General features: G+C 38.3%; 1 protein-coding gene across 5 annotated transcripts; it reads left to right on the top strand.

Moving 5' to 3' along the window:
* Nucleotides 1–2,311: 2,311 nt before the first annotated feature.
* LOC107085936 (tropomyosin alpha-3 chain-like) lies at nt 2,312–20,683 on the top strand. Of its 5 annotated transcripts, none has more exons than XM_015376618.1 (9): nt 2,315–2,643; nt 6,413–6,538; nt 15,871–16,004; nt 17,869–17,986; nt 18,099–18,169; nt 18,256–18,331; nt 19,850–19,912; nt 20,016–20,085; nt 20,590–20,683. In XM_015376618.1, exons 1-9 carry the CDS (start codon nt 2,530–2,532, stop codon nt 20,670–20,672), a joined length of 855 nt encoding a protein of 284 aa, XP_015232104.1. In that variant the 5' UTR covers nt 2,315–2,529; the 3' UTR covers nt 20,673–20,683. The 5 variants fall into 5 exon arrangements, with proteins under 5 accessions (XP_015232105.1, XP_015232104.1, XP_015232103.1 ...); XM_015376617.1 differs by lacking the exon at nt 20,590–20,683 and adding an exon at nt 20,265–20,476 and having other exon boundaries at nt 2,316–2,643; XM_015376621.1 differs by lacking the exons at nt 2,315–2,643; nt 6,413–6,538 and adding an exon at nt 11,557–11,815.
* The last annotated feature ends 1,138 nt before the right edge of the window (nt 20,684–21,821 follow it).

Here is a 21,821-nt window from a genome sequence, read left to right as displayed (position 1 = left end):
ACACCCTAATTACTTCCCTTTAGGGCTGCTCTTATGATGCAAACATCCACAAAAACAGACATACGTCGTAAAGATGCCACTTCTTTTCTAATTTCAGGTTAGGCCTTACTGATAATAGGCCTAGGTCACTCTAACAAAGGGAAACAAAAAAGTGAAACAATAACCTGCGCCACACCTCAGATAGCCAGCTTGTTTTCCCACATTTAGTAGCAAGTTGAGGTGACATTTCAGACTTTATGCACATGCGTTAAAGCAATAAAAAGTTAATTAGGGCACAAATGACAGATATAAAATGTCTATTTTTGTATGTATATTTTAGTTGAGCTCCCCCCTTTACTTCTACCACCCCAATACTCCCCATGAAGCCCATAGAACAACCGACCTGGGTGCTAAGGGTATATATGAAGACCCACAATGATACTGTAGCTTTATTATGATAGATTGAATGTATTCATACTGAATTATTTATGACAATCATGTAAACTACTTACTTGTAATTATTCGTGTTAGGTTAAAAGCATGGATTAATTTATCCCTGTATTTATTGTACATTGATATCCCCTCATTTATTTTTTATAATTATACAAAAAACATGTAATTTATCATTCTAACATATTTTACAAAGAAGGCTATGACATATTGGTATTAATCTGATTTGGGCCCACTTTACTTTTATCCAACAAAAATACATAAATTGCAATCAAAAGGTAAAACCAATAAAGAAATAATTTTATGCAGGCTTAGACAGGACAAGGAAAAAATAATAGAAAAGCTAAATAAGGGTTTGGTAAGAAAAATATACTAACAGCCAAAAATGTTAGAGGCTGTCCACCTGAACTGATAGAATAGAGGATCGAGGATAAGCAGAGATTGATAGCTCAGGTGAGACAGTCAGTCAACAGGACAATAATTAGACATTTCTAGTTTGGCACAAACATGTAGGGATCTCAGGGGACACACAAACAATGACCCTACCCATTTAGCCAGAAACAGCAGAATGATTTAGATCAAAGCACATGAATGCATCAGTGGCCTAGTCAAAATCTGGAAATAACTACTCCACAGATTACAAATAAAAATACAAGAATAAATAACAGAGGTTAGGCTGAAATGTGTTTACATATAGGCCACACTTGTAGATACAGAGCTGGGTAATGAATTAATATCTATATATCGCAAGAGGAAGTAAGCATTATTGGAAGCAGGGCTGACCTATTTTCAAAAGTTGTTGGGCTGTGGTTACAAATTAAATTCATGTTTCTTTCTACTTGTTTCAAATAGGTAAACAAAACACTAAGCAATAGCTATCATCTGATATGAAAGTCTTAGCTTGTGATATTTATAATTTTCATTGCCATATCCTACCGCCCTACGTAAAGAGAGAAAAACATGCATCTGTAATAGAAATTTATTAAGTTGGGGCTCAGTGGGTCTGATTATGGATTTATATCATATTTTAAATAGCAGCGCAATCATGATTTGTATATGAATGTATTACATTGTGTAGTTGTATCACAACACAATGTCCTATGTGCTTTGCAAAGTACTTGGAAGGAGCTGCAGTTTTCACCTCTTACTTTTGAGTCTCCTTTAGTTTCCCTTCTGGTCTGACACAATGATCTGCTAATTTGGAGCACAGTTTCAGTTTGAAGAAGTTTTACAAGTGTATATCACTAACTCCTAGAACCAGCCTGGGAAGCTTGCAACATTTTGCATGTTTTTTAATCATTCATCCGAGACCATAAATAAATAAAAGCCTGTCAAACTCCTATTAATTAGCAGGATCCTAATTGGAGTGATTGTGTTTTTTTTTTGTCTTTTTAGCCCGACTGTAACACTCCGCCTGTCTGCTGTGGATGCGGCTTTCAGACTGAATTCGCCCCCAGATTTTCTTTGGCTGGATCATTTTCCACCCAATTCTTTTTTCCTTCAACACTAGAATGAAAACTATGTCTTTTTCTAACCGACTCTGGTATTAACATCATTTTCAGCATTCCAAAGTTAGAGAGCGCAGGCATATAGAAGGTCTAAAGAGCAATGGAGAGAAAAAATAAAACAGTTCTATACTATTAATTATTTCCTTTACGTTTATTAGCTCTAGATTTTCTCACATGTTTTATCTGTTACTCTTCTCCAAATAAGGACATTGCCTGAACATTTACCTAAATGTTTTTACTCCAAAGAGCTCTTGAGAGGTGAAGTTTAGATTAGGGAGTAGGAGGGGGTGGGGGGGTACACAGTAAATTCTGCAGGAGTCAAGTTGGGGAGTGGCAGACGGGGTGAACGGGTGGGAAAGGGCTGTCACGGGGGACTGGGGCTGCCTCCAAACCTCCACTCAAGTTTAAATCACACAGAGCTCAACTGACTCCTGCTTTGCATCCCCCTGTCTCTCTCCTCTTCCATCCGCAAACTGCTCCCTGCAGTCAGCCCGGCAAGAGCTCCTGTGAGGCATCTTCCTTTGAAGGAGAGAAAAAGTAATACATTTCCCCTTTTCTGAGCCCTGCAGGACACCAAGAGCCAACAGTCACTATGGAGGCCATCAAGAAGAAGATGCAGATGCTGAAGCTGGACAAGGAGAATGCCATAGACAGGGCAGAGCAGGCCGAGTCCGACAAGAAGGAGGCAGAGGATAAATCCAAGCAGGTGAGATGGTTGATCTCTTTTCATGTACCAGAATTCAAAAGACATCTTTTTTCCTAATTATGAGCTATTTATGTAAGGAAAAATAAAGATTTAAATACTTAAATATTGAAAAACAGGGGGAAATGACAGTCACAACAAAGCACAAAAATACAGTCAATAATAGTTTTGTATATATTTATGGCATTTTGAAACTGTTTTATGAATTCAGGTTCTCGTTCAGCAACATTATGTATCTGCAAGGGGCAAATTCAAGACTCACCGAGTAATATAATGAATATGTTTGCATAAAACAAGTAAAAAGTTATCTTTTTGATAATTCAAAATCTATGTTATCTTTGATTTATTTACTAGAATTATAAATATGCATCTTTTTATGAGTTTAAATCTTTTTTTTTAAATAAAATAAACGCAAAAAAGTGAAATACTATAACAATCTACCGGTATAAGTAAATAATGCTATGATAGAGGGGCTTTTCCTAGCCAGCAGCTGATACTGAGCCCCCTCTTTTGCATGTTATGTATCCTAGAAGCACAAAAAAAGTTAGATCCACCTTAAATTTATGTGATCGTATTGAGCTAGATAATTATTTGCATCGCTGGAAGCACTCCTCTCCATCAGTTAATCCTCCCTCCTTTTCCATCAATCTTGCTCAGCATCGCTATCTGAACTGAGGTCTTAAGAGAAAACATCACTGATCCCTTATATCCTTATTTGGTGCTGCAGCACACGAGCCTTGGAGAGTCGGACGTTTCCAAGCCTCTGACCTAATGACAGCGTACTTATCTCGCTTCACATAAATAAAGCAGAATCTAAACATGTAATAGGGCATTTAAGGGTTACTAAATGGAGGTAATTATTGCAGAGCTGTGGATGGTGTTGTCTCTGTGGTCCAACTGAAGGAATAAACAGAGAAGAGGTTTGTAAAGCTAAAGGATCCCCATTAAATCAAGTGGAAAGAATCCCTCCATCCCTCTGGAGGCTACTGCTCCTCATCATACCCTCAAAGAGCTCCAGGCGTGACAGTTATCACTGGCACTGCACATATGGACCCTCATCATGTCTTTCACATGAGTGAACATTCAGCTTGAAATTCAAGAAGATCACAGATAGCTCTTTGGTTTACTTAGCATAGCCAAGATGCTAGAGCTGCACCGAGACACTTTATTTGCTATTCTTGGCAGGAAGAGTTGTACACCAGGGTGCAGTCTGGCCAACAGAGAACACTGAAAATATACAGAGTAACATGCAATGTCAACATTCACCACAAAGAGGACTGGGCTCAGACTCCAGTGGTAATTAGAGGAGCGGGTCACCCAAATTACAGAGGAATTCTGAGAATTCCAGGGGCGATGAGTTTGTTCATTAGAAATGCCCCAGTTCCTGCTTATAAACCAAAGCATCAGGGAACAACTCTTCACAGCATGATACAGCCGAATGAGAATGCCTGATAAACATTTACAGAATTTCTTTGTTTTTGAAAATATGTCCCAGTAATAGCGCGGTATCTCAGATTTCCCTAATTCATGTCCTCCATCACCAGATTCAACCAGAGCTATAATTACAGAGTTTTGCTAAACAATGTTTGGTTAATTATCAAATAAATTACAAATAAAATAAAAAAATAAAATAAAAGGAATTCCTCTTAAAGCTTTCCAAGATCTTGTCATGTTTCAACCTATTACCATTAAATCTTAGAGGTTTCTAGTCGTATATCAGGATGGTAATGATAATTTTCAACATTAAAAATATTCCAAAAGAAATGGAAAAGTACAGCATTCATTAGTATTCAGCTCTCCCTATTTGAATGTCCCTAAATAAAAAGGAACACATAAGATTTACTTAAAAAATATATTGCAAGTATTTGCACACAAATTTAATGCTGCAATATCAAATAACACTCACTTGCCAGTATCAAGTGAATTTTTTACTTTTACTTTCCATAAGACATTACAGTTGTGAAGATAATAACTAACAGCTACTTAATTACGTTGTAAATTAGATGTATTTAAACAAATTAAGTAAAGTGTACTTGCTTTTTATAGGCACAAACAGCATTTTAATCAAAATTTTAAGTAAATCTTATATCCCTGTAGGATTTGCTGTTACTAAGTAATTAAGTAGATATTAATTATTTTCTTGTGCTTGACATTTGACAGTCTAACTGGAATTCATCCATCCATTTTCTGTCACGCTTAATCCCAATTGGGGTCGCGAAGGGTGCTGGTGCCTATCTCCAGGTGTCTATGGGCGAGAGGTGGGGTACACCCTGGACAGGTCGCCAGTTTATCGAAGGGAACCACAGAGACAAACTGGACAAACAACCATTCACACCACACTCACACCAAATGAGAATTTAGAGAAGTCAATTAACCTAACAGTCATGTATTTGGACTGTGGCAGGAAGCCAGAGTTCCCAGAGAGAAACCATGCATGCACGGGGAGAACATGAAAACTCCTAGCAGAAAGACCCCCGGCCGTGAATCAAACCCGGAACCTTCTTGCTGCATCCACTGCCACATTTGATGCCACATTTTTCCTACCCTAAGATGACAAAGTCATGAATGCATTTAGGAAAGCAACTTTAACTTTTGGGGACAGTTTAAATCCAATCAACAGGGTATGCCGAGTTCAAGGTATACATCAGTCCCATGTGCAGCAAGCGGGCTTTTGCAGTATTGTTGCACCCTGCCAAAATGACTGTCTTGCGACTACGTCTTGCTCTGTGTGTGATCCAGACGTCTGGACAGAATCAGTCCTGCTGCGAGCTACATTGATCATCCGCTGTGCATGCGTTTCAAAATGGTGCATTTTTAGAGTAAAGTTTATGTAGTATTTTTAGGTTTATGTACATACTGCTATTAAAAATTTAAATAGTATAAGGATATCTGAGTAAAATTTACTCTTTCCCCAAAATTCATTTATTACATTAAAAAAGGTTTAATTTTACTTCAGAAACTCTAGTTTTTACTAAAGCTTAAAAATACAGAGTACCGTAGAAATTATGACGAATACTCTAATGGAGTTTACTGCAACAAAAAGTCACTTTTTTCAGTGTAGAAAGTTTTACACATTTCTCTTTAAACAAAATGCTGAAGAGCATCTTTAAACAAGTTTCAAAATTCGGCACAGGTTCCCTCTTGGATTTACGTTCCTTTCTTTGACTCCTTCATTTTGACTAATGTTTAGGGTTCTTGTTTATATGAAAGGTACATTTCCAACCCAGAAGATCTTTTGTGATAACTAACCGGCATTCAGCAAAGATAGCCCTGAATTTAGCTCCATATATCTTCCAATCAAGCCTTTCAGAGTCCCCGTTGTTATTGAAGAAAAGCAATCCAAAGTATCATGCTGCCACAAGCATATTTGTTACATGGCAGTTTAAGGTGATGAGCCAAGTTAGTTCCCTCCCAAATGCTGCGTTTTCTGACCAGATAGTTCAGTTTTAGTTCCATATCATATATATCCATATCTGGGTTAAAAGAAAAAATGTGAAAAAAAAGAAAATTACACTTTTAATATTTGATTGCCAATAAAAAACAACGTTGTTTTCCTTTTAATTTTTGCAGTGTTATCCTAATATGTGTTGTTTAATCTGTCAAATAAAATCTTGTTAATACACGTGTGGACGCTATACATAAAAAAAAAAATGAATAGCTCCCAAAAAAACAGCAACAAAAAATGATAGTTGTGACACTTTATTGTTATTAAATAAACAGAGCAAAGGCATTGTTTTCTCAGTAGGTTTATGTAACCTTTCTTTTGTCTCAGCTGGAGGACGAGCTGCTGGCTCTGCAGAAGAAGCTGAAAGGGACAGAGGATGAGTTGGACAAGTTCTCCGAGGCCCTGAAGGATGCTCAGGAGAAGCTGGAACTATCGGAGAAAAAGGCTGCAGATGTGAGTTAACCACAGCGTCCCTCACCATCTGAAACTCATTAATCACCCTACCATCACAACCTTTGGGTTTCCTCCCTGTACAGTATCGATATCCACTCTCACAGATGGACTTTACTGAGCAACAGTCCTTTAATGCTAAGCAAAAGAGGAGCAGAAAAAGTTTCCTATTTTGAGTGTGCTTTTTTACTAACCAAACCACAAAAATCATATATGTAAAGTGACAAAAGAAACATGGATAAGCCAAATACTTTAAGTGTAGAGGCTATGAATAATGAGGTCAAAAAAGGAAGAAAAAAAAAGAATTATGACAACAATTTGTTTTCCAAAGAATTGCCAAAGAATCTAAAACTTCTTATTTCATCAATCTTTTCAGCTCAAGTGTTAAAAAAAAAAAAACCTACACTTTATTATAAAATGGGAGACATCTATCTTTTAACCCAGCCATTTCTGGGAAGTTACTGCTGCCTCACCAAGGCCGCTAACTGAGCTGTTTCTCAAGCAGAGACAAAACTTGGCCAGCCTGTAGCCGAGCAGGAATGTCAGGAATGCAGCTTAAGCAAACAGAGAACCCCAGACTGCAGTGTCTAATGAAATCAATGCTTTGGCCTTTTTAGGGGTGGAGATTTAACACTGGGTCCAGCCTACACTGCGGACCATTTAATGGCAGCCGGCTTTTAAAGAGCAACTTTGTTTCCCTCTTATATGCGTTGCATGTACCATCTTTGATTATAAGGGATAGAATCCAATAAGGAAAAATCTTAATTGAAACCACAAGTGTTACATAACAGCACTGGAGGCAGGCCTGCTTAGTCTGCTCATAAAAATAAAAACACTGAAATAACATAGGATGCAAAGGAAAAGATTAGCACAATCACAATTATAAAATGTTTAATATCTGAGATCAGTAAAAAATGCGAAATGTAACAGAGGCTAATTATTTTCTAAAATGGCAGACGCCGCCACACAATGTGAACATTGGGGATATAATGTATTTCTAGGTGTACTCTGATGCAGCTAACCTGGATCTTGATAAATGCAGCAGGTGAGAAAATGCCTCAAAGTTTCAAACCAGAGAGTTTTAGGCCATTGTGATCAGATGACATCAGGTGTGTTCTGCTAATGGTTTCTACTGCCATACCCTGAGGGAGCTGAAGCATGAAAACCCTTAGCAGAAGGTCAGAGGGGGACGATAAATCCAAAGTGAGCTTTAAGGAGGAAAAGAAAAGGGCTACGGAGAACCAAAACTGTCTGAATCAAAAATCAATGCATAAATTAAGACTATGCCAACAGATCATAACATTAACAACAGGAATTTGACATGTGAAAATTTATCCATAAAAATTGTGGACATGTTTATTTTTTATGTTTGTTTTCGATTATGGATGGAAGTGAGGACTGAATAGCAACTGTTGCATAGCAGATACCGACTATTAACTTCTTTAAATACCGTCATCGTAATTGGTTAATGGCCTGTACTTATATAGTACTTTTTTAAGTCAGGGGACTTGACCAAAGTGCTTTACACTATATTCAACCATTCATGCACACACTCACACACTTGTCCACTAACATCTACCCGTTTATATCAGTATAAATCTAACACGTCATGGGGGATCGAAAATATCTATTGGTCCATAGATGAGTTGATAACATATCCATAGATTTAAAACAAGAGGGGCATTTCTTTAGTTTTAAACAATACTTTTGGAAAAAATAGACCAGAAAAATTAACAATTTTCAAAGATTCTAACAGAAATAAAGAAAAGCAAATACTAAAAAATATTACCGTATGTAAAATTACATTTTAGCCAGAGTAGAAATTGTCATAAGTCAATGGTACTTATGGGGTGTTGGAGTTTATGCATGGTGCATATGAAATGTCTAGAAACAAACAGGTTTCATACCTGAATAGTACAAAAACACCACAATTGCAAACAAACTTTTGTGAGCTATACAGTGTTTATAGGGAAACTTTCTAAGAGAGAACACTTAATTCTTATATATTTCTATTTTGTGTAAAAAGAACTGCAACAAAAGGAAATAATTCAGGTAGAAATTATGAAAAAAAGAGTAAAACCTGTTGTAGTTTGTCCTCCAGTTTTGCTTTTTATTTGCACTTTCAGGTTTCAGATAATCAGACTACTTTAAATATTAGACAAATATCACAACAATAACTATAAAGAACATAGTTTTGAAAATGTCATTTCATCTGTTCAGGGATATAAGCCGATCAGCCCATATTTACCTGGCCCTCAAATCTCCTGTGCCACCCATTGCCACAGTTTCTGCTGGCAAGAGTTAGCAGTAATGGAAAATGTTTTACATCACTGTGGAGGAATTTCCCGCACTCTCATGATAGTTTTTAATTCTATTCCCCTGAAGGAATATTAAGAATGGTGGGCCTGCTTGAAGTCATGCCACAGAACCTTGATCAGATTAAAGTTCAGACGTTGATTAAGTCACTAAAACATCATAATCACATCAGAAAGCAGAATTCATGGATCTATTGAGGAGGTTTTCCAGATCACTTAGAACTAAAGCAGGTCCTGTCATGATCTGTTTGGGTTTTTTTCAATCATTGCATGCAGCTGCTGCTTACACTGTACAACTAATCCGCAGGGTTTATCGTACAGTGTGAGTTCACAGCTCACGATTTATGTTCGGCCCGACGCTCTCATGCGATCTACCTGCTCACACTGCACAACTAAAAACCACGTTGGACTCAGCCCCGCAGTGAGTTGCCCTGACGCATCTATCCAGAAGCCAAACAAGTAGAAGGGGAATATTAAGCTCACTATAGTGAAACGCACTGCCTTTGGAATTTGTGCATTTTTGTGCTGAAAGCCCTCAAAAGAAAAGGTGACAACGTATTTGGACAAAGACTTTCTGAGCAAATGTGGCTACTACGGTCTGTCAATTTTACAGAAAGAACTGCATTTCACTCATGCATCACTGCCACGCTGCTAAGTTTACATCTGAGGCCCCGTCCACACGAAGTCAAAACGAACACGAAACGCTGATATTTTCCAAAACGTTTGCCGTAAAGACGGAGACGTAAAATAAATGTGAGCGTCCACACGAATGCATGAAAACGCTGCAAAATGTATGCCAGGCCTGCAAGTGGCGCTGTGGTGCCAAAGCAAAAATAAGCGACGAAATGTTGGGCATGCGCACTAATATTTATACATGGTTGCCCTGCGGGTCCATTTTCGTGGTCAAGTCAAATTCAGGTGCTGAACTATGTCGTCGATATTGCTCTGTTCTTCCTGGAGATATTCCAGAAGAAGAAGATTCTGTTGTAAGCCCGACAGCAGGGTGAGTAGCATTAGCAGCAACTGCGCCATTGTTGTTGTGATACTGTGTCGCGCATGCGTGTTTAGAGGCGACGCTATGACGCATGCGTGTAAAAATAAAATATGCGGTTAGAGCGTAAAGATGGAAACGCGAAAACGGCGTTTCGAAATCTTCCCACTCTGAAGGCTGAATAAAAAAAAGATCGTTTACAGACCCCCGAAACGCCGGCTTCGTGTGGATGAGAGGCTGGTTTGGTGAAAAATTTGTGCGTTTAGGCCAGGGTTCGTCTTTGTGTGGACGGGGCCTGAGAGGAAGAATAAAGAGAAGAATCCTTCTCTGCCCAGGAGGTCCCGACCTCACGATTCCTGATGGGGAGGTGGTCGTGAGAGACTGATCACCGCTCGTTAGAGGCCCACCCACTCCCGCAGTGTTCAGTACCGCAAAGAATTATGATTTTCAGTCCCGCTCCCGCCCGCACCTGTAATAGTTTGTTTGCTCCCGTCCGCAATTCCAGCATGATTCCGCTGTTCGCCTACTGCTCAAGGCAATTTGTGTCATAAGTTTGAGGAATTAAACACACAGTGCTTAGCTGAGCACATTACTGGCAATTCTTCACCACATAGTGCATGATGCGCGTTAGGTTGCACGAACTGCAATATCCAGCACATTGTGGTGTATATATATATATATAGACATTGATTGATAATTCATGACTTTATTTTACATTTAATTTTACATTTTAAAACATGTTTTTAGTTTGTGGGTCTGCCGCTTACCACCGTTCCGCCCGCACCCGCACTGTACGCTCTCCCTCCCGCCCGCACCTGCAATGAGCTTTCAATATTTGTCCCAGCGCCGCACTGCCTTGCGTTGGGTCCCGTGGGACTCCCGCGGGAGTGCAGAGCTCTCCCTGTACACTACACGACTCATGATCAGGCTGAAAATCAGCCCGATCGAAAGATTCTCACACAACTGGAAAATATCGCACAGTGTACGCCGGGCTTTAGAGGGAAAATTGGTAGGGGTAGCCACAGGTGTGGCCAATGATTGGCTAAGGGTATAAGGGCCATGGCCACCCCTTGCCCCCACATATAGCTCTGCCCCTGGTATAAATTATAGATACCTTAACTCATTACGACGTTTGTTGTTTGCTAGTTAACTGAGCATCTTCTTTCTATGTTGCTGTTGAATGTTTTTTTTTTTTTTATTATTCATAAGACCAGTACTTGTTATTTTATTGTGGCACTCCCAGTCTTCCATAGCTGAAGGAGTTTGAGGGGTGTGTTGACCCCCCAACAGGGCTGCGGGTCATGTATGCAAACAAATCAATTTACATTCCATGGCACAGGTCAGCAACCCCAGATGAGTGGGATTATCACCGCCCCACCCAACTACTTCTCTTCGTTTAAATACATTATTCCTGTGTTTTCCCATTGTTTTCCCCCGGTCTGTACATGAAGCAACCAAGTGAAACCACGCCTTCAATGCAGCGCCTTCTTATCTCACTCTCTCAGTGATCAGAGCAGGAACATACACCTTGTTTGCCTTATAAGTCCATAATAGAAAAACTTCCACTCCTTTTTTTTCTAGGAGGAGGAAAAATTTTAGTCCCTTCCCCTCCTGAAAGCTGTGATGTCATCCCAGACTGGTTTCTTTACGGGGATTGGAGGATCTCGCCATAAATTTCCTGAAACCTCCCAGCCCATTTTCTTTCTTTTTCCTTTTTTTAACTCATCCCATCGTCCCTGATTTCCTGCCAGAGGGAGAGAAAAAAAAAAGCTGGAAACTTCGATTTAACATTCATCTCTCAGCCTCTTATTTCTAAAGTTTTAGTTTGTTAGAGATAAAAGTGAATAATCGCAGTTAATCATGGAGATGGTAAAGAAGAAAATCCAAAGCCTTCAGCAGCAAGTTGATGAAGCAGAGGATCGCGCACTGGAAGTACAAAGGGAGTTGGATACAGAACGGGAACTGCGCGAAAAAGTGAGCTCCTTTATAATTTAACCCAGGATAAAACACTTTGCCTGCTTTTAAAGCTTCTCTTAAACATTTTCTTTTTTTTCTTTTTTGCAAAAAAAGTAAAGATTTCAGAACTACTGACAGAGCAATGGTCATAATGAAAGAGGCATAAAGCAAAGGGAGTGTCTAAACATCCGCCCAGATGTGAATTTGTTACATTTTATTTGTTTTGTTATTGTTTAAACTCAGATTATTCTTCATTGGATGACTTTTTCAAGGCTTTGTTACCTAACTTCCCACCCGCCCCACATCCACGCAGGGACTCTTCCACAGTGGGGTCATTTTTACCACATTATAAGTAGATGTGCAACCTTTTAGGTCTTTTCTATCTGGTACATTTATAACCAACTTTATTATTTTCAAGTTATTATTTTTATATATTTAATAATATTTATTCTTATTAAATTAAGTATTTTCTAAGTACTATAACAGACAAAAACTGTTATGCTGGCAGTGAGGGTAATTTTTGAAAGGAAAGACAAAATTACAACAAATATAACAGCCAAAGCATAATCTATCACTATAGGGATGGTATGGCAATGCTGGTACTGTTAGCAGATGCATTGGTTTAGCCCTATACATTTACTGATTTTAAAATAAAATAAAAAGCAATTTTGTAGTATATGACCTGCCAATAACTGTTTGTAGCATATCAAGAAAAAACTGGCTAATTTTGTTTTAAGTTATTTTAGTTATAACATTTTCTCTGCTGTGATTTGCTTCACTGAAACAGTTTAAGACCTTGGTTCTATAACAGTAAATGTACCACATATTGGGCTGTCTTTACCAATAAATGCTTAAAAACAAAACAAACAAACAAAAAAAATTCTTTCAATTATTTAAATGGTTAATGTGAAGCAAATTAGCTGTAAATGTGAGAGCAAATAGAGGGATAACATTAACACCTGTATTAGCAGATGTTTGTTTAGCAGCCAAAGATGGCCAGTCGAACTATTCTCATAAACTAACAAATAATTACTGATTTCACCCAATGCTTCTACACAACCATTTAAAACTGGGTGAGATGTTATGGACATTCTACCTTCTTGCCATTTCCTACCTTTCAAGGTTTTTTGCATTTTCACATTTTTAGTCAGCAAGTAGGAATTTCTACAGGGATATTTTGTACCTACTATTTCTCAGTTTTTTCCCACCAAGGACCTACTTTGTTATTAAAATTTAGTTCTCATTCCACTGTGGAGAGTTAAGTAATATGGCAATGATGCGTTTTATCTACCAGCAGGTGGTTACCAGCTCAGGGTTCTTTTAGGTAGGAGTCATAACGGAACAACTGTAATCTAATCCAACAAGCCAGATTGGTGATGAGTGGCATTCAGGTTTCTGGGACTGCTCAGATCAAATCCCTTTGAAAAGGTGGAACATTCAACAGGACCTTCTGAGCAATACCTGTGGCCCACCTAACAAAGTGTGGTTTAAGCCAGTCATGGTACCAAATGTCTGTGGGAGCCATGAGAAACCACAAGGATGTATGCTTATAAGGCAACTGCTGCTCCTTTTTCAAAGATTCTGCTACATGATTGGCCGACTCGTTTCAGGTCTGTCACGAACGGTTTAACTCTCTCGAGAATTCGGCTTGCCTGTTACATTGGTTGGCATTTTGATATCAAATGATCTCACTCCACCTGTGAAGTTTACAAAGTAGTTCAGTAAGTGAATAATTCCAAAAACCCCACCTCAGTGGGAACCAAAGAGTTCCACAGCTAACCAAGAACTTCCAGCTATTGTTGCTATGTTGCATTAATCTTTACATAAACCAGCTGTTCTACAACTTTTATGATACAAATTGGCTTTTTGTTGTACTCTATCACCAGACTTGCGTTGTGTTTGATTAATTCATGACGTTAGAATTGGGAATGACTTCTCACCTGAATGAAGTACTGTATATTTAGTTGAACGATGGAAAACTAATTAGGAATTGCAACATATAGTGATGCGAATGTCTGCAAAACTGTAAAATTATGTATCCATAAATTCTTCCTATTAACACAATACAGGTACGTTATCATTAATAAAGCTTGTATAGCATCATGTGTAGAAAAAGCTTGATAAAATAAGCTACTGCTAGAGATCTATGTAAAACAATAGTTACAACTTTCCCCTGTCATATTAGAGTTTTGAATTTTGGGGTTGCTAAGACACTCCCCAGTTTCCCATTTAAGGATTTTAGCTTCTGGTTCTAAGTGGGAAACCCTACCTTACATATTTCAAAGAGAAGCACAACATCCTACTATTGGTCATGTGTTTTAAATGACTTAAAACGCAACAAATATTGGTGGCAGGTAATATTATTTGTGTGAAAGTTTGACCAGATTATTTTATTACTGCCACTGTTACCTTGCTTTAATCACACCTGATATATTGGAATTATATCAGATGTGTAAAGTTAGGTTTTGGTTAGAAACGGCGGTCTCTCTCCGAGTTTGGACTTTTTATTTATTTATTTTGCAATATGGTTAAAAATGTAGGTACAATTTCCTCTGTCTTGTAAAGACCCATGAGTTGGAGTAAGTCCAATCCCTGTAGTACTGTGTGTAAAAATTAATAAATAAATTAAAAAAGTTTTAACATTTCATGGGTACAAGGAACACTATTTAGTGACATGATATGTAAAGACAGAGGGCCAGTATTTTAAGGCTTTAGGAAACAGTTTTACTCCTTTTTTAACATCCATAAAGCCTTTGTTCCCTTTTCTTCCTTTAACCCCTTTTTTTTTTACTAAACCCAATTTCACACACAGCCTCTCTGGAAACGAAGATTCTGTTATTCTTCCTCCTCCTCTTCAGTCTTCACACAGGAAGGAGGGAACAGACATGGTTAACTGAGATATCAGGCAGACAGGAAACGTCCGCCTGACAGGAAAAAGGTTGTGAAGAAGCTACGCAGCTGAAGCTTTTCACATTGTTAGGGTTTAATGAACGCTCTGTTTTTCAGCATCAGCACTTTTCTTTTTCAAAGTCCCTGCTCAGGCTGCAAAGTCCAGAGCTTTTTATGAAAAGCAGAACGGAGATAATTCTTCACAAAAGAATAAGTGAGACAGCATGACATCATGAGAAAAGAAATACAATTCCTGCTAAATTTCATAAAAGTGTTAGTTTTTTAAAGGACTATTACCTAAAACAAAATGTATTTAGGGGACCTTCGGTTTCCACACATTATTTAAGGGACTTCCTCCAATAAGAGAAGGAAAAAGTAGAGCAGCCAGCTAATCGGCAGTGCACAGGAACAAGTGGGGAAAGGGCATTGCTGCATTGCTCAGGAACGAGTCATGTCACTAGGAAGCCTTCTCTGGCTGCTCATCAAAATATCTTAGAGCTGCAGGAATCAGCTCCAGAATAACTACTTGTTTTTATGTAACTTATCAGAGAGAACCAATAAATAACAGATGTATGATGAAATCTGCAGACTCCATTTCCCAACATCTGGCACCCCTGTGCAGAGAGCAACAGCATCCCTATTATAGACCCTCAGCGGGTCTAATGATTGGATGGGAATGTTTTCAGCTTTGAAAGCAACTCTTTAAACCTTGGTTCTGCCTTGATACTGAAAACAGCCTCATCATGTCTCAGTTTGTTCCTCATTTTGAATTTCTACTGAATGCATGTGATGTAAGGGGATTTAAGCAGAGTGTTTAGGCCTCTCACACCTCCATGCAAGTCAGGACAGACCACAGTCAAGCTTGTATTTGCTGGAATGAAGACGTCCTTATGCCTGGAATTTTATCAGATGTTGCACAAAGAAAGCTGAGAATCACTTTCCCTCTCCTGGTGGCATTAGCAGGAAAACTCAAATGTCTGTGAAGCGTCCAAATATGAACTTTTCTTGGCAATTTAATCTTTTTTGCCTGTTTAACTCTGTCAAACGCTCCATAATATCTAAATAAATCACAGTACTTCAACATGTCATTACAGCTGCATCGTTAATATCCTGCACTGGATGTTTTCCATCTGAACTTTGACCTCTAACAAGTCTCTGTCTATTTCTTCTCTGTCTGGCTGAAGGCCGAGGGCGAAGTGGCCTCTCTGAACCGACGCATCCAGCTGGTGGAGGAAGAACTGGACCGAGCCCAGGAGAGACTGGCCACGGCCCTGCAGAAGCTGGAGGAGGCAGAGAAGGCTGCGGACGAGAGTGAAAGGTACAAAAGACACAGACCTACACTGCTCAGAAGTTATTAGTTACAGAGACAGAGAGTTGGTTGTATTTTGGGGAACAGAACAGGAGAAGAAGGAAAATCTAGTTGATCAAACTTAAGCATGTCTTGGACAATTGTCGGCAAGGCAAGTTTATTTATCTAACAATTAAATACAAAGTCAATTCAAAGTGCTCTACATGAATTAAACAAAGAAATTGAAGAAAATAAAAACAATAAAAAGCAAATAAACATAAAGAATACGATTAAAGCAGGTAGAAAGAAATATAACAGCATGACCACAACCTTAAACTAATAATACACCAGTTAATAGTTTAACTTCAACAGTCAAAGGCAGTTTTAAACAAATATTTTTTTTAATTTTACTTAGGAGAACTCAGGCTTTCAGCACTTTTTCAGTCTTCCGGGAGTTTGTTCCAGATAAATTAAGCATAGGGACTGAAGGCTGCTTCTCCATCTTTGTTCTAGTCCTGGGTGTAGATCTAGAGTAGGCTGAACTGGAAGACCTGAGTGGTCTGAGAGGTTGAAACACTGACAACAACTTTTTTATGTATCGGTCTCCGCCAAGTGACGTCAGTTGTTTACCTCGGGCGCGGTACACTACACCTTTTCCACCTAAAATGGCGTCTTAGCAACAAATGTCACGTGACTGGCGGAGACCGATTTTCCTAAATCCGCCCCTGTTTTCAGGCTTATGTTAACTGTAATGACTTATCTTGGACAGACTGCTATGTAAACGGGCCTTTAGTCCTTCGTTTAGCTATGCTGCGGTTGTTTACACTACGCCTTTTCCACCTAAAATGGCGTCTTAGCAACAAATGTCACGTGAATGGCGGAGACCGATTGAGATGCTGATCCATTCAGTGTTTTCTAGACTAACAGAAGGATTTTAAAGTTTATTCTCTGAGCTACAAGGAGCCAGTGGAAGGACAGCGGAACTGGGCTAATATGCTCTACTTTCTTAGTTCTAGTGAGAACACAGGTAGCAGCATTTTGGATCAGCTGCAGCTGTCTGATGGACTTTTTAGGCAAAGCTTTCAAGACACTGTTGCAGTAATAAATTATACTCAAGATAAATGCATGAATGAGTTTCTCTAGATGCTGCTTGGAAATTAGTCCTTTAATCCTTGGGATGTTCTTCAGATTTATAAAAGGCTGACCTGGTAATTGCCTTTATTTGACTCTGAAGGTTTCAGTTCTGAGTCCATTATGACATCAGGATTTCAGTCATAATCTGTGGTTTCTAGCTGCAGCAGCTGCAGCTGTGAGATAACAGCAAACATGTACCCTGTTCCACAATCAGTTTACAGCTTTCACTGTTCAAAAGTTGGTTAACGCTGTTATGAACCATAAAAACCTGCAGCACACAGTTACCTCATTTTATCTGTATGGACTTAGAGTACCAAAAAATAAAGATTCAGGAATGCCCGTCTCATAAAACTTGATCCAACATGAAACGCATCAAAAGTCTTTCGAAGAGGTAAAAAACAAGCCCAACATAAAATAATTTGGGAACCATAGTTGTTATTCAAATCTAAAACCTCTTTTAAGGCAAAAATATATTATATTTTTAATTTACTTTATCTAGGGGTTGCTCAGTTTTTTGACAAACTGACTGAACAACAGTGTAAACCCTCAAGTACTTTAAAAAAATGGCATCTTTCTTTTTCTCTTGAAATTAACTATTGGTTAATATATATTTTGTATAATTTGTATAATTTTAGCTTTAACTGTATAGTGTGTGTCTGCTTTTTTAATCTTTTCCAGATTTTTTCATTGCTTTAATTTAAAAGCATCGCTTTGCTGAGGTCTGTCTCCCTGTTAACGTTTTACATCTTCTCATCTTTAGAGGCATGAAGGTGATTGAGAACAGAGCCATGAAAGATGAGGAGAAGATGGAGATCCAGGAACTGCAGCTCAAAGAAGCCAAACACATCGCAGAGGAGGCCGACCGCAAATATGAGGAGGTGCTCGTTCAAATCGGAGCTATTCTTCCACATTTCTCCAAACAAACCCGATCTTATTTCTGCTCCTGTTTCGCCTTGTGCTGATTGTCTTTCTCGGCCTCTTTCTCAATAGGTTGCTCGCAAACTGGTGATCCTGGAGGGTGACCTGGAAAGGGCGGAGGAGAGGGCAGAGCTTGCTGAACTGTAAGCACAAGGAAAAAAACAGAACAAATGGTGGGGAGTTGCTGATGAATGCTAATAACGGATAATTTTTTACTCTGCCCCTGCAGAAAGTGTAGCGAGTTGGAGGAAGAGCTCAAAAATGTCACCAACAATCTCAAGTCTCTAGAGGCTCAGTCCGATAAGGTAACAGTCCAGATTACACACTTTCCTACTCAACACTTCTTATAGAAGAAACAGACGTATTCACACACCATATCGAACTGCAATGCTTCAATGGTTTGGGGAATTTAGTTGGTAGATCCACACAAAGTAATAGCTGAATAGAAAAGCATGTAACTTGTTTTTATAATGAACCTTGTTGCCTTTTTTTAAAATATAGTGCAGTTAATGGACTTCAAAGAGCGCCTATATTGTAAGCCAAACCTATGGGACAAGTCCAGCTCTATCAGGATGTCTCAGAGGGTTTTTAGAGCAAATATTCCCAACTGGTGGAACTCGTACTCCTAGTGGTCTTCGAGTGCATTGCAAGGGGTACATGAAAAAATATTTTATTTCTTAGGTAGTAAATGAAATATTGCTGGGATCTGTTTTGCTTTGTGAGGACCCAACTAAATAATAGAACAAGCTTTTTTTCAACCAAAATGTAAGTTTTTCTTTGAGTTCAGCTTTGACAGAGCTTTAACGGACTGGATGTAGAGAACAGCCTGGGATCAGCTGTTTTTCACACTGAGCTATCGGAGCTCATCAGATCAGCTCGGGTGTCTTGATGAAAACAAAGTAATTAATTAAGTAACTAATTAAGTCAGTCTAACTATACTTTTTTCCTGTATTTTGTTCCCACTTCATCAAGTTTAAATGTGATTATAAAGGAGTTACTAAGAGGAGCTCCTGTTTTATGAATACATGTTTATAATATGATTTTATTTTGTATATATTTCAATTCCTTACTAACTTCCAGGCAACATATTTATGTTTTGTTTTTGTTTTTTTCATTTGAGATGACAACAATAAAATACCTAAGAATTATTTGCTCAAATTGAAAGATTTAGTAAAATATTTATAGTCGGTTATTGTACGTTCCACTTTTGAACAATTAACAACACTGTTGACTGAGAGGGGGACTCAACGTAAGACAAAATGCCCAACGGGGAACACGAGTCAAAAAAGGTTGGGAAATACTTTGTTAGAGAACGAACATTATCTTGAAGACCAAATGACACAGCAGGCTGGTGGGGAAGACAGGCTCAGGTTTAGGTTTTTTTTTTAAACTAACAAGGGAAGTTAACCTTAACACACTAAGCCCACTGTGAAACATGGTGGTGGGAGCATCATGCTACAGGGTTGCTTTTCTTCGGAGAGGATGGAGGAACCAAGTAATGGAAGATGAATGGATAAATACCCTAATTATAAAGTCAATTTAACAGTTAAGCCGTTTAGATGAATATCCAAACATTAGACTGGTCCAGTGTGGGAGAAATGGAGCTAAGTACAATAACATCCTAAAGAAGAAGACTGTAGGCTGGAGCAAAGGATTATCACCTTGTGTGGGTTTATCACAGAGAATCTCAATAAAAGACTTTTAGAGTTATTTTTTTTTAATGATGAAAAATTAAGGCAAAAAAAAAAAGTCGATTGAAATCAAATGCTTTTAAATGAACTACCATGGCAGTAAACTGATGAAGCCGCTCTTTTTCTGTGCAGTACTCTGAGAAAGAAGACAAATACGAAGAGGAGATTAAAATCCTGAATGACAGACTCAAGGAGGTAAAATCAAACTGAAGAGTTGTCCACATGCTTTTGTTGTTTGGATAAGGATGATTAATGTTTGTGGTGGGCTTGTTTTTTTTCTTTTTGTGTTGTACTATAGGCGGAAACCCGTGCAGAATTTGCAGAAAGAACAGTGTCGAAGCTGGAAAAGACCATAGACGACCTTGAAGGTACATCCTGTTTCTGCTGCAATCTGTTCTTTTTTTCCTCACTGATCTCTTCTGTAAAGTCGTACTTGAGTTTATATTTAAGCTGGTCTCTTTCATTTCTCTCCTCTTCCTCTGCCCTGACCTGCACTTGACTCTGAACCCCCTCCCCCTGCTTTCTCCTCCTCCATTTCCGACTCCAGATGAGTTGTACACTCAGAAGCTGAAATACAAGGCTATCAGCGAGGAGCTGGATCATGCCCTCAATGATATGAACACCTTGTGAAGCTCCCACTTAGCTTCTGATGTTTGCTCTTCATTTCTTTCTGCATTCTTAAGCATTTCTTCTCCCATCCTGCTCTTTTCAGTTTGCATTTAACTAAAAACAATAAAGACCTTTTTCTCTCTTCTCCTGCCTCTGTTCTTTCACTTGTAGTTTTCTGTTTTCCACATAACATGATTATGTTTTTCAAAGCCCAGACATTTATGTGATCATGCAATTCATTGATGACACCCTCTTTATTGCAGAGAGTCTGTCGCAGGCAAAGGAAGAAAACCTAGGAATGCACCAGGTTCTGGACCAAACGCTGCAAGAGCTCAATAGCTTGTGAAAAAGAAAAAACAATAAAAAAAATACAAGAACAAAGCACAGTTTAAAAAAAATTAATACTCCAATTTTTTTGTAAAAGAATTTTTTCTACATGCCATCCATTTTTTTGTCATTCCACATCTCCTTACGTATCTGTGACTTTTTTAACACATGTAGCCCATTTTTATATTTATGGTTCCTTTTTTTTCTATGACTTTTTTAACTAATGGTTTTGGGTCCATGCAATTTCAGTATTGGTGCTGGAAATTCTGTTCTTGACCAAACATTGAGAGTGAATAAAGCTTTTAATGATGTCAGGCACTATGCAGCTCCTGACACCCTCTGCTCTTTTGGCATCCCTGATAAAGATGTGTCAAAAGTCTTAAGATAAGTCATCTTCTAGTGCTGCTGATAAATCTCACTCTGTAAGATGTAACAAAAAAAAAGCAAAACTGAGTTTTTAAACGTTTATTCGTTGTGGAAAGAAAGAAAAATCCCTGTATTATTGGCAGCCATTACAATCTTTATTAAAGAAATACAACTGGAAACATCTCTGAGTTATTCTTAATTTGTTAACTTGATCAAAGTGTCTAACCTATAGTTAATAACCTACTTTTTTGTTTTCTGAGTATATATGATAAGTAAAGGAGGCAGTTTTTCTGCTCTTCAAAATGGAAAAAAAAAAACACAAATATGTTATTTAGACAATGCAGATGTTAGTTGGTTTTCCTATAATAAGAGATGGTTGCAAGTACAGAGCTACAGTACTGATCTATAATTTCTCATTCAAAAATTCAAGAGAGCGTGAGCTGTGGTGGGACATCCGTTTCAAGAACTGGGATGCTTGTCATAGAGTATCAATACCATATGTTAACTTGCTTTTATTTAAACTCAAAATATTAATGCAGAGTAAGAAGAGATGTTAATTATCTTAAAAGCTTGCTAATGGACATGTGCAGCAGACCATCTCTCTATAGCAACCGTATCTAATCTAGAATCTGTCTGTCTTGGGAGGTATGCAGGAAAAAGCATGGCCTTTTATACCATCACAGATTTAAAACTTATGTTTTCATCAGATTAAACTCGACATAGCTTTTACAACAACCCGAACTCTTGGGAGGTTGGTCATAAACAAAGTATAACCATGTGGGGAAACCACAGATTTACAGCG

Source organism: Cyprinodon variegatus, unplaced genomic scaffold (assembly GCF_000732505.1).
Source record: "Cyprinodon variegatus isolate N-32 unplaced genomic scaffold, C_variegatus-1.0 Scaffold137, whole genome shotgun sequence".
In the NCBI taxonomy this organism is placed as follows: domain Eukaryota; kingdom Metazoa; phylum Chordata; class Actinopteri; order Cyprinodontiformes; family Cyprinodontidae; genus Cyprinodon; species Cyprinodon variegatus.
This window is presented reverse-complemented; position numbering and strand designations above follow the sequence as displayed.

Coding starts and splice junctions, on each gene's coding strand:
- LOC107085936 (XM_015376618.1), top strand. CDS start 2,530: ATGGAGGCCATCAAGAAGAAGATGCAGATGCTGAAGCTGGACAAGGAG. Junction 19,913..20,015: donor TGAATGACAGACTCAAGGAG/GTAAAATCAAAC, acceptor GTTGTACTATAG/GCGGAAACCCGTGCAGAATT. Junction 20,086..20,589: donor GACCATAGACGACCTTGAAG/GTACATCCTGTT, acceptor TCTTTATTGCAG/AGAGTCTGTCGCAGGCAAAG.